This window comes from Mobula hypostoma, chromosome 7 (genome assembly GCF_963921235.1).
Source record: "Mobula hypostoma chromosome 7, sMobHyp1.1, whole genome shotgun sequence".
NCBI lineage: Eukaryota > Metazoa > Chordata > Chondrichthyes > Myliobatiformes > Myliobatidae > Mobula > Mobula hypostoma.
The window spans coordinates 138283854-138297011 of NC_086103.1; the positions used below are offsets into that span (position 1 = coordinate 138283854).

At 41.9% G+C, this 13158-nt stretch overlaps 1 protein-coding gene across 2 annotated transcripts in view; it reads right to left on the minus strand.

Annotated features, from left to right (window-relative positions):
• gucy1a2 (guanylate cyclase 1, soluble, alpha 2) overlaps nt 1–13158 on the minus strand; it is a 167878-nt gene that overhangs the window by 41949 nt on the left and 112771 nt on the right. For both annotated transcript variants that reach the window (XM_063052867.1, XM_063052868.1), the window contains exon 5: nt 7837–8322. In XM_063052867.1, the coding sequence (XP_062908937.1) occupies nt 7837–8322 (486 nt within the window). The remainder of the gene's footprint in view (nt 1–7836; nt 8323–13158) is intronic.

Consider the following 13158-nt stretch of genomic DNA (forward strand, 5'->3'; position numbering starts at 1 on the left):
GACATTTAGGTAGGTACATGGAGCTTAGTAAAATAGAGGGCTATAGGTAAGCCTAGTAATTTCTAAGGTAGGGACATGTTCAGCACAAATTTGTGGGCCGAAGGGCCTGTAATGTGCTGTAGGTTTTCCATGTTTCTATGTTTCTATGTCAGGTGAAAGTTTGAGTTCTAGGAATGTGACCATGCCAGGCTGGTACACAACTAGTTCTTTTTCCCAGTTACATGGCATGTTCTCAAATGCTTGTGGGTAAAACATTGCAGTCTTAACTGATTTGAATGTACCTGCATCATGCTCTCATGCTAAAGTCGATGCATTTGCTTTCACTGGATTTATCTTATTATTGTTCATTTTAGCAGGTTGATGAATTACTTGCTCCGCTATCTTTGATGACAATGTTCTTGCAGTTCTGTATTATAATTACATCAGATTGGAAAAGCAGAGATTGTGCATGAAACAGGTAAATTCAATGGCAAAATGGTAATTTCATGTTGACCATTGTGAGGATATAAAGGAAGAACAGAGCAATAATAGGCCGTCTACCCAAGCTTCTTAGTTGTTCATGGTTCAGCTATGACCTAACTCCATGTATTTGCATTTATTGTTCTAAGATTTAAAATGAAGGTTTGATCTTCCTTTGATTGCAGTTAAGAGAAGGGAGATGTAAATTTCATGTTGTCCAGGCTCTCTTGCCTTAATTATAGATCCAAGTAATTTCTGGACCACTGATGCCTGACTAGTTGGGTCTTTATTCTCCAACTTCACCCTCTCACTTCTTGCAAATAATGAAATGATATGTACAGTTTCCCAGTTTAGAGGAACATTTTTTGAATCGGGACAATCTTCTGTAATCTGGATAGGGCATCTTGAATGTTAACCTCCGTTAAAATCTTGGAATAGAAATTTTTAGTATCACTTTGCATTCCATTATTTTTGCTTCATTTATCCCTGATTTGATATTAGCTACCCTAGGATGTCTCGTAAGGCATCCCTTTCTTCTAATGTAAGCACTGATGCAAATTAATATTATGTGCCTGCCATATTCTTATATTAAATGTATGATGTCGAAGCTATCTATTTTTAAGGAACAAGTTTTGCTCCTGATCCCCTTTTAAAAGTATTGGTATTGATTATGTTATGCCTTGTAAATTGATTTCCATGCTCTTTGTAGCTCTTAACAACCATTTTAACACTTTTTGCTATTCTTTGTAGTTGTATTCTTTGCATCCGCTATTCTTTGCACCTTATACAGCGGGCAGCTGTCGGAGCGGGCAGCGGAGTGAGTGGTAGCAGAGTGTAGGGCTTTGGCTTCAACGGGCTTCAGTGGTAAACGGGAAGATGCAAGAGCGAAGCACCAACTCTTTTTATTCCCCCTTGGCGAATCGGCCCAGACAGACAGGAACAGCAGGGCTCTCACAGCTAATGGTACGAGCTAACAGTTTAAAAAGTTCATCTGTTTGGCAAGGTAAGTGGGTGAGTAGACTTATTTTTCCTGTTTCATTCCTGTAGAATTATATAGCATGCCTGCAGGGTTAGTGCTTTGTTCAGGGTGTCAGATGTGGGAATCCTGGGAGACCTCCAGCCTCCCTGATGGCCACATCTGCGCCAGGTGCACCGAGATGCAGCTCCTCAGAGACCGTGTTAGGGATCTGGAGCTGCAGCTTGATGACCTACTGCTTATCAGGGCAAGTGAAGAGGCGATAGACAGGAGCTACAGGGAGATAGTCATCCCTAGGCTATAGGGGTTAGAAAACTGGGGAACTGTCAAGAAAGGGAAGGAAAATGCCCAGATAGTGGAGAGCACACCTGTGGCTGTCCCCCTCCGCAACAAATGCCTTGTTCTGGATGCTGTTGAGGGGGATGACCTGACAGGGGACGCCTACGGTGACCGGGTCTCTGGCACTGAGCCTAGCGCTGTTGTGCAGGAGGGAAAGAGGGAGAAGAGGAATGCGGTAGTCGTAGGGGATTCCATAGTCAGGGGAACAGACAGGAGATTCTGTGAGCCTGATAGAGATACCCATATGGTGTGTTGCCTCCCAGGAGCCAGGGTACAGGATGTTTCGGATTGAGTCCAGAATATTCTGAAGGGAGAGGGCAAGCAGCCAGTTGTCTTGGTACATGTTGGTACCAATGACATAGATAGGATAAGGGAGGAGGTCCTGAAGAGAGATTTCCAGGATTTAGGAAGGAAGCTGAGAAGCAGGACTTCCAGGGTAGTAATCTCAGGATTGCTACCTGTGCCACATGCTAGCGAGGGCAAGAATAGTAGAATCAGGCAGATGAATGCCTGGCTGAGAGACTGGTGCAGGGGGCAGGGCTTCAGATTCTTGGATCATTGGGATCTCTTCTGGGGGAAGTATGACCTGTTCAAAAAGGACAGGTTACACCTGAACCCGAAGGGGACCAATATCCTGGTGGAAAGGTTTAATAGAGCTGTTAGGGAGGGTTTAAACTAATATGGCAGGGGGATGGGAACCGGAATGATAGAGTGGAGGAAGGGAAAAACAGAAATAAATCTAAGATAGTGAGCAGTAAAGATATCAGGAAAGACAGGCAGGTGACGGGGCAAATTTGTAGCCACTGGGATGAGTTGCAGTGCAATAAAGTTGCAGTGAAATCAAAGCGAAAAGTACCAAATACTGGCCTTAAGATGTTTTACTTAAATGCATGCAGCATAAGGAATAAGGTGGATGATCTTGTCATACAGCTACAGATTGGCAGGTATGATATTGTGGCCATCACTGAGACGTGGCTAAAGGATGCATGTCTCTGGGAGCTGAACATCCAAGGATACACGGTGTACCGGAAGGATAGGAAGGTAGGCAGAGGGGGAGGCATGGCTTTATTGGTAAGAAATGATATTAAATCATTAGAAAGAGGTGACATAGGATTGGAAGGTGCAGGATCTTTATGGGTTGAGCTAAGAAATCGCAGGGATAAAAGGACCCTGATGGCAGTTATATACAGGCCTCCAAACAGCTGCAGTGATGTGGACTACAAATTACAACAGGAAATAGAAAAGGCTTGTCAGAAGGACAGTGTTATGATAATCGTGGGGGATTTTAACATGCGAGTGGATTGGGAAAATCACGTCAGCACTGGATCTCAAGAGAGAGAATTTGTAGAATGTCTGCGAGATGGCTTTTTAGAACAGCTTGTTGTTGAGCCCACTAGGGGATCAGCTGTACTGGATTGGGTATTGTGTAATGAACCGGAGGTGATTAGAGAGATTGAGGTGAAGGAACCCTTAGGAGACAGTGATCATAACATGATTGAGTTCACTGTGAAATCTGAAAAAGAGAAGCCAAAATCCGATGTGTCGGTATTTCAGTGGAGTAAGGGAAATTACAGTGGCATGAGAGAGGAATTGGCCAGAGTTGACTGGAAAGGGACACTGGCGGGAAAGACGGCAGAGCAGCAGTGGCTGGAGTTTATGCGAGAAGTGAGGAAGGTGCAAGACAGGTATATTCCAAAAAAGAAGAAATTTTCAAATGGAAAAAGGATGCAACCGTGGCTGACAAGAGAAGTCAAAGCCTAAGTTAATGCAAAGGAGAGGGCATACAAGGAAGCAAAAATTAGTGGGAAGACAGGGGATTGGGAAGTTTTTAAAAGCTTACAAAAGGAAACTAAGAAGGTCATTAAGAGGGAAAAGATGAACTATGAAAGGAAGATAGCAAATAATATCAAAGAAGATACTAAAAGCTTTCACAAGTATATAAAGAGTAAAAGACAGGTGAGAGTAGATATAGGACCGATAGAAAATGATGCTGGAGAAATTGTAATGGGAGATAAGGAGATGGTGGAGGAACTGAACGAGTATTTTGCATCAGTCTTCACTGAGGAAGACATCAGCAGTATACCGGACACTCAAGGGTGGCAGGGAAGAGAAGGGTGCGCAGTCACAATTACGACACAGAAAGCACTCAGGAAGCTGAATAGTCTAAAGGTAGATAAATCTCCCGGACCAGATGGAATGCACCCTCTTGTTCTGAAGGAAGTAGCTGTGGAGATTGCGGAGGCATTAGCGATGATCTTTCAAAAGTCGATAGATTCTGGCATGGTTCCGGAGGACTGGAAGATTGCAAATGTCACTCCGCTATTTAAGAAGGGGGCAAGGAAGCAAAAAGAAAATTATAGACCTGTTAGCTTGATATCGTTGGTCGGGAAGTTGTAGGAGTCGATTGTCAAGGATGAGGTTACAGAGTACCTGGAGGCATATGACAAGATAGGCAGAACTCAGCATGGATTCCTTAAAGGAAAATCCTGCCTTACAAACCTATTACAATTTTTTGAGGAAATTACAAGTAGGCTAGACAAGGGAGATGCAGTGGATGTTGTATATTTGGATTTTCAGAAGGCCTTTGACAAGGTGCCACACATGAGGCTGCTTAACAAGACAAGAGCCCATGGAATTACAGGAAAGTTACATACGTGGATAGAGCGTTGGCTGATTGGCAGGAAACAGAGAGTGGGAATAAAGGGATCCTATTCTGGTTGGCTGCCGGTTACCAGTGGTGTTCCACAGGGGTCCGTGTTGGGGCCGCTTCTTTTTACTCTGTACATCAGCGATTTGGATTATGGAATAGATGGCTTTGTGGCTAAGTTTGCCGATGATACGAAGATAGGTGGAGGGGCCGGTAGTGCTGAGGAAACAGAGAGTCTGCAAAGAGACTTGGATAGATTGGAAGAATGGGCAAAGAAGTGGCAAATGAAATAGAATGTTGGAAAGTGTATGGTTATGCACTTTGGCAGAAGAAATAAACGGGCAGGCTGTTATTTAAATGGGGAGAGAATTCAAAGTTCTAAGATGCAACGGGACTTGGGAGTCCTCGTACAGGATACCCTTAAGGTTAACCTCCAGGTTGAGTCGGTAGTGAAGAAGGCGAATGCAATGTTGGCATTCATTTCTAGAGGAATAGGGTATAGGAGCAGGGATGTGATTTTGAGGCTCTATAAGGCGCTGGTGAGACCTCACTTGGAGTACTGTGGGCAGTTTTAGTCTCCTTATTTAAGAAAGGATGTGCTGACGTTGGAGAGGGTACAGAGAAGATTCACTAGAATGATTCCGGGAATGAGAGGGTTAACATATGAGGAACATTTGTCCGCTCTTGGACTGTATTCCTTGGAGTTTAGAAGAATGAGGGGAGACCTCATAGAAACATTTTGAATGTTGAAAGGCATGGACAGAGTGGATGTGGCAAAGTTGTTTCCCATGATGGGGGAGTCTAGTACGAGAGGGCATGAATTAAGGATTGAAGGGCGGCCATTCAGAACAGAGATGCGAAGAAATTTTTTTAGCCAGAGGGTGGTGAATCTATGGAATTTGTTGCCACGGGCGGCAGTGGAGGCCAAGTCATTGGGTGTATTTAAGGCAGAGATTGATAGGTACCTGAGTAGCCAGGGCATCAAAGGTTATGGTGAGAAAGCTGGGGAGTGGGACTAAATGGGAGAATGGATCAGCTCATGATAAAATGGCAGAGCAGACTCGATGGGCCGAATGGCTGACTTCTGCTCCTTTGTCTTATGGTCTTATGGTATGATCTTCACTTGATTTTGCCTTCATAATTTTTTTTTTGTTTTTTCTTTATGTTGTTCCTGACCTCTTTTTTTTTAAATCAATGGCTATATTCTCTGTCAACGAGCCCTGCCCCTTGGGGATTCAAACTAGGACAAGGTTAATCAATAGTCTGTGATGAATGCCATCAAACTTCATAAAATAAGGATATATTCAACTGACATCAAAATCACCACCATAGGAAGGGATGTTTTCTGTAGTGGATGAGTCTAAGACCAGAGGGCACAGCCTCAGAATAGAGGGAAGTCAATTTAAAACAGAGACGAGGAGTAATTTCTTCAGCCAGAGGGTGGTGAATTGGTGGAATTCATTGCCACAGACTGCTGTAGAGGCCAAATCATTGGGTATATTGAAAGCAGAGGATGATAGTTCTGATTAGTCAGGGTGCCAAAGGTTACAGGGAATGTGTTTGGGAGAGATAATAAATCAGCCATGACGGAATGGCACAACAGATGCAATAGGCTGAATAGCCTAATTCTGTTCCTATGCCTTATGGTTTTTTTATTATAATAAACTCAAACTCTAAAATCAAGCTTATAAGAGTTATGACACCAAATTCAAGCTGCATCCATAGAACTATGCCATTAATTATGTCGTTACAAAATTTGATTGGCACATAGCTTTAATTGGCACTTGGTAATCAAAGACTGTGCTGAAAATGAAGCCAAATACAATTTAATTTGCAGCTGGCAACTTGGCTAGTTATGTTTACTAAATTCATGCAAAAGGATTATGAATGGTTCACTTTGAAGTATCAAATATTATTTAGAAAATATCTTCAAAGACCTGTACAGAATGAAAACAAACAATATTAAGGTTACTTTAAATAAAACACACAGTGTTGGATCATTTAAAAGTAGTCTCGGTGTTTAGAAAGCAAGGGATGTTTTCTTTGTGTTTAAAGGATCTCTGGTACTGCATGTAAAGGCAGGAGGATGACATGAGCATAACAAATTGGTCAGCTTCAAACTAACAAGCTGAAATACAGACAAGGTGTGCTTTCCAAGAATATAAATGTGTGCTCAACTTTCACTGAGTGAGCCAAACACAATAATGTAGCTATTATTCCTCCCCATCATTAATCCGAGTACTTTGTTATAATTTATGGATGACACAGTGTGTAGACCTACTGCCTCACTTTACCAGAGACAGGTTCAATCCTGGCCTTGGGAGCTTGCGTGTTCTTTCTATGACAATTCCCTGAATGTTCCAGTAAAATCCTGCGTCACAAAGACATGTGGATTGCCCATTGTAAATTTCCCCCAGTGAATCATTGAGTAGTCAAATCTAAGGAGAGCTTGATGAGAATTGAAGAGAATTTTCAGATGGGATGAATATAGGAATAGTGTGAACGGTCAGCATGAACATAGTGGGGCAGAGGATCTGTTTCTCTGCTCTGTGCTTCCATATCTCTATAAATCTACAACTTAAAGGTGAGGGTCACAGTCAGCAGTTTCTCGAGTAAATGCATATGTACTTACAGAGAGAAATGGAACACCGAAGTTGACTGGTTAAGTCACTAGAGTAGCAGCTGGAAGTCAGTTTCATTATCCAGAGATATGATGATAGGTTTGTGATTAGGAAGGGCATCAAAAGTGGCCGGGAGAAGGCAGAAGAATGGGGTCGAGGGATAATAGATCAGCCATGAATGAGTGGCAGAGTGGACTCATTTTGCCCTTACGTCTTATGGTGCATGTTGGTATACAAGTTTGAATTCCACCACAGTAGTTGGGTATTTTAAACTGGAGTACTTGAATAAAAATATCTGGAAAATCAATAAAAATGCAGTCTCAAAAATGATGACCATGAAACTGCTGGACTGAAGTAAAAACCCATCTAATTCGCTACTCTCCACCTGCCATCCTTGCACAGTCAGGTCTGTAGGTGACTCCAGGCCCATTTGGCTTTATTCCTTCATGATCCAAGCCAGTTAAGGGTAGACAGTAAATGCTAGTACTGCAGGCAACGTTCCCATCCCATTAGTGGATAAGTATACGAAAACGCAGAAGTGGTTCATAGTGATTGTTGCAACCTTCTGCAAAGTGAAATCAGAAACCAATGAACTGATGAGCAAATGGAGTACAGTATTCACTAAATATTCTTACTGTAAAAAATGTAAGAATGTATATTTGCTGCATGAGATGTAACTGAATTTTCAATGGCATGTTTTATCTTTGACAACCTAAATTCAAGTGCTGTCAAATATTAATTTAATTCCCCAGTCCTTTTAGTTCCACAGCAATAGCACTGTTCCATACAATTACCTTGTATACATCCAGGATTCCACATTGGTAGTCAAATCTGGTGTACAGCTCATTCAGCATGCTGATCACTTGCATTGGCGTGCACTGTTCGCAAACGGCTGTGAACCCAACAATGTCAGAGAAAAGCATGGTAACATCATCAAATTTTCTTGCCTGCACAGATTTTACTTGCCACAGCTGTTGGGCAACATCACCTGGGAAAATGGAATATAGCAAGTCCACTGTCTTCTTTTTCTCTTCCTCTAAGGCTTGGTGTGCATTCTCAAGGGTTGCTTTCAACTTGTCCATGCGCTTCTTCAGGCCATCCTGGGCTTTGGCTTGCTCACCCAGCAAAATAACATCACGAGTGGCATCATGGATAGGTATGTCTGAAAGATGCAAACCTCGTCCCATTAACTCCTCCAGTTTGTCAACACATGGCGAGCCCAGGAAAAGGACAGAGTTGGACTCAGGTACGTGAATCATTTGTCCTTTTATTTCCATCACCTAAGAAGAACAACAAGGGCTTTTGTCACTGTTCCCATAATGATCCAAACATCTTTACAATTTGCAAATCAATGAAAGCAATAATAAAACGAGTAAATTTGGCACAATGTCATTTAATCCTGATTGGAATACTCCCCTTAGATTATAGTAAGGGCTATCAAAGGATAATGTAGACATCTATGCATTATATCTGATCTTTATTAAATGCAGAAGACTTATATCAACTGCAAAATTTTATATTGATATTGTGGCATTTTTATATTTATAATTTACATTGTCCCAAAATAAACCTGAACTGAGCTCTTTAATATTAGTAACAAAAACTACATGAATTGGATAGGAAAGTGAGGCTAGGTTAATATTTGGATGGACAGGCCAGGTTTGAATCAGCTGGACTGTATGAGGAGAAGAGTAAAGATCATCACTTCAAATCCATCAGAAAGCTCATGGACTACGAGGCACATGTAATCCTTGCCCTTCTGTGCACACCAGAGAGGTGGGCTGCAGTTGGTGCCTCAAAGCAATGGGAAGGCACCACTAAACCAGCTCCACTAGATTGTCAGACTCTATTGGCAGCAAGTCTACCCGATTAGAATCAGCAAGCTCCGATGGGAAGTCCACATTGATCACATGCCCAACCTCAGACTCTTGAAACAGGGCCTCCACTCCAGGTTCCATGAAAGTAAGGAGGAAATGGCTTAAGAAAGTTAAAACACTGTAACATCTCCCTTCTCGCTGTGAAACGGGGACACCTCTTTTTACCTTAATAGGGAGCAAGAGAGCCCGTGGTATGTCGAATAACTGGGTGAACGAGTAGTCTTTGGGGTTCTGCAAGTCTATGTCTTTATTGATGCTTTACTGCATGTTTGAGTGCTCGGTGGGGGAGTGGGGTTGTTGCTTTGCTGCTGCTTGTGCGTAGGAGGGAGATGCTGGGGGGGGCTTTGGGGGTTCTAACATTTAACTGTCATTCATTCTTTGGGGCACTCCTCTGTTTTCATGGATGTTTGCAAAAAAAAAGAATTTCAGAATGTACATTGTATACATTTCTCTGACATTAGATGTACCTATTGAAACCTATTGATCTCCACAGAGCCATGGAAACCCATGGCCCACGTCTGCTGAAGGAGAACAGGAAACATCATGAATGAGTTCATTTGCCAGAAACATATAGAAGTTCAGCATAAAAGCTTTGTAGAGCGCACTAACCCCCTATTTTCCACCTGCCTATGCCCACAACTCCTTCTTGCCTCACCTGTAGCAGAGGCAATGGACTTCACTGAACTCGGGTAGAAGCAAGTCAACCTCAGTCCAAAGGGACTGAAGAAAAAGAATTGGACATGCAATTTCTTCCTTCCCTTCACAAGAGATCTATAGTCTCTGATAATGCCTTAAACATTATCCTTACTTCATATCTTGAGAATAGAACAAAGTTAATTAAATGTAGAACAAGTCAATGAGCTTAATTTTAAGTTCATCCTCAAGGATAGCAGTTCATGATTGAGTAGATTCTTTACTGCAATTCTAATTCACTTAACTTTGATTTTCTCTACTTAGTTTTACATCACATATGTAATAAATAATTTTTCATTATGTAGATATCGATTGATTTATTGTAATCTTTAAAGTTATTTAATAGAGTATATTCTTCCTCATTGCAATGTTCCCACTCTCACCAACTTCCGATCTTCATTGTCAGTAAGCCACTTTGTATTACGACTTTTCACAACTCTTACCAAAATCTGCTTAAAGTGAAACTCTAGTGATACCCAAGCTAATCTTTTCTCTCAGTACCTCCTTGCGCCTTTTGGCGTTCAGTGTTTTTCTGTCCGACTTGCTAGCTCGAAGCTCAACTCAGCACGGACTACCGTGGAAGGAGCCAGCCGGAGTCCAACCCGGGACCTCTAGTTTTGTAGTCCGGGTGCAGATATCGCTATACCACCGGCACAGACAAGGCGGGAAGTATGCAAGTGCGCTGATGTTTTGAAAACCATTGCGCGGACCCATCGCAAATAAAATCTGACACGATGCTTACGACCCCGACTTGATTCGAACACGCAACCTTCTGATCTGGAGTCAGATGCGCTACTGTTGCGCCATGAGGTCTATTTCTTTAAAGATAACACAAAAATTAGCGCATATGTATTAAAATTAAAATCGTGATATTCAGACATAATACCAAAAAGTGTAGCGGTCAGTGCCTTCCTCCTGGAAGCAAGGCAACAGCAGAAATTAGCAATCTTAATCCCATTAGTCTTTGTACAAGAGCAGAACACCTACAACATTGACTTCAGATCGTACTTAGGTATAGGAAGAAAAGAAGGCAAATATTAGACAAGTTTGGACTTTTCTCTAGAAATCTGTATCACGGATTAACAGAGATCTTTCAACAGAATGATCTAGAAAATTTTATATAAAGCCAGAAAATGCTGGAATTGTTCAATAGATCAACTAGAGAGAGCGCAATACTGGATCTCTTGTTAGGGAACGAGACAGGGCAGGTGTCAGAAATGTATGCAGGGGAACACTGTGGATCTAGTGATCAGAATTCCATTAGTTTCAAGGTAATTATGGCAAAAGAAAGGATTGATCCCCGGACAGAGGTTCTAAATTGGAGCAAGGCGAATTTTTATGGCATCAGAAGGAATCCAGCAGTCATGGATTGGGATAGTCTTTTTTCCAGCAACCAGCTGCTTGGTAAGTGCAAGGCTTTTAAAAGTGAAGTACAGTGAGTACAGAATCTGCATGTTCTTGTTAGAATAAAATGCAATGCTAACAAGTTTAGGAAACAATGGTATTGAAGGATATAAAGGCCCTGGCAATGAAAAAGAAGGTGGTACATATCAGGAATAGGCAGTTAGGATCAAAGAAGGTGATTGAGGAGCATAAGAAATACAAGAGAACACGAGAGAGATATCAAGAGAACCAAAGGAGGACTTGAGGTTGCTCAGATAGACAAGGTGAAAGAGAATCCCATGCATTTCTATAGCTACATTAAGAGCAAATGAGAAGCAAGAGACAAAATTGGTCCTCTTGAAAATCAGTGATTATAAATACACGGAGTCAAAAGAGAAGGGGGAGATCTTAAATGAAAATGTTTGCATTCACATTTACTCTGGAGACAGACACAGACACCATAGAACTGAGGCAAAAGAGTAGAGAGGTCGTGGACCATATCCGGATTATGGCACAGGAGGCACTTGCTGCCTTGAGAGGAAGTAGGATTGAAAATCATTAGGGCCTGACAAGATGTTGCCTTGGACACTATAGGAGCCAAGTGCAGAGACTGCAGGGGCCTGGTAGCTGTATTTAAAATGCCCTTAGCTACAGGTGAGGTTCCATGTACAAACAAGAAAGACACTAAGAACAAACTAGGAAATTTTAGACCAAGAAGCCTCAAATCAATTGTGGGAAAATTATCAGAAGGTATTCTGATAGGCATAATATTATAAGTACTGAATTTGGATAGATAAGGCCCGATTAGGTGTAGTGAACATGGCTTTGTACATGGTAGGTTATGTATAACTAGACTAATCGAGTTTTTTTGTGGAGGTTACCAAGAAGGTTGATAAAGAAAAGGCAGTGGACATTGTCTACATGGAACTTAGCAAGGCCTTTGACAAGTCACACCTGGGAATCTGGTCCAAAAGATTTAGCCAATTGGATTCAAAATTGGCTTAGCGGGAAAAGCCAGTTAGTAGTAGAAGATGGTTCTCTCTCTGACTGGAGGCCTGTGGCTAGTGGTGTGCTGCAGGGACTGACGCTAGGTCTGTTGATGTTTTCCATCAATATTAAATATTTCGATGATAATGTGGTAAACCAGATCAGCGCATTTGTGGATGACACCAAGATTGAGGGTGTAGTGAACAGCTATCAAAACCTTGCAACATGATCATGACCAGCTGCAAAATGGATTGAAGATGGTAGATGGAATTTAATACAGACAAGTGTTACAATTTGGAAGAACAAACCAGGGTAGGACTCACTCAGTGAATGATAGGATTCTGGGGTAGGTGGTAGAACAAGGAGAGCTGGGAACACAGATCCCTAATTCCTAGAAAGTGGAATCACAAATAGATGGGATCATAGATAGAGAATTTGTCACATTGGCTTCATAAATCAAGGACCTGAGTACAGCAGTTAGGATGTTATGTTGAAATTGTTATGTTGGGTCTGAATTTTGAGTATCATATACATTCTTGGTCCCCTACCTGCAGGAAAGATTTCAATAAACTTGAAAAAAATGCAGAGAAAATTTACAAGAACATCGAGCACCTGAGTTATAGGGAAAGTTTGAATAGGTTAGGACTTCATCCCCTGAAACACAGTAGAATGAGTGGAGATTTGATAAATGATCAGCAGTACAGATAAGGTAAATGCGTCCAGGCTCCCCCACCCCCAGGTTCGGAGAGACTAGAACTAGGGGTCATAGATTTAGCGTAAAAGGTGAAATATTTAAAGAAATCTGAGGGGAAACGAGAGTAGTGCGAATGTGGAATGAGCTGCCTGTAGATGTGGGTTCAAGTGTTACATTTAAGAGTAGTTGGGATACGTACATGGCTGGGAAAGGTGTGGAGGAATATGGTCCAGGTGTGTGTGGATGGAACTAGGTGGAAGCTCAGGTCAACATGGACTGGATGGGCAGAAGGGCTTGCTTCTGTGCTGTGGTGCTCAATGACTCCATAACTATTTCCAGCAGTTGCATGTTTTATTTTCATAGAAAAGATGAAGTTGCTGAATATGAAATCCAAAACAAATGCCCTGAGCCACATAAGGCTCTTTGACATGCAGCCTGCAGCTCTTCAGAGCAATGAATATGAAATGTTATTATACCAGAGA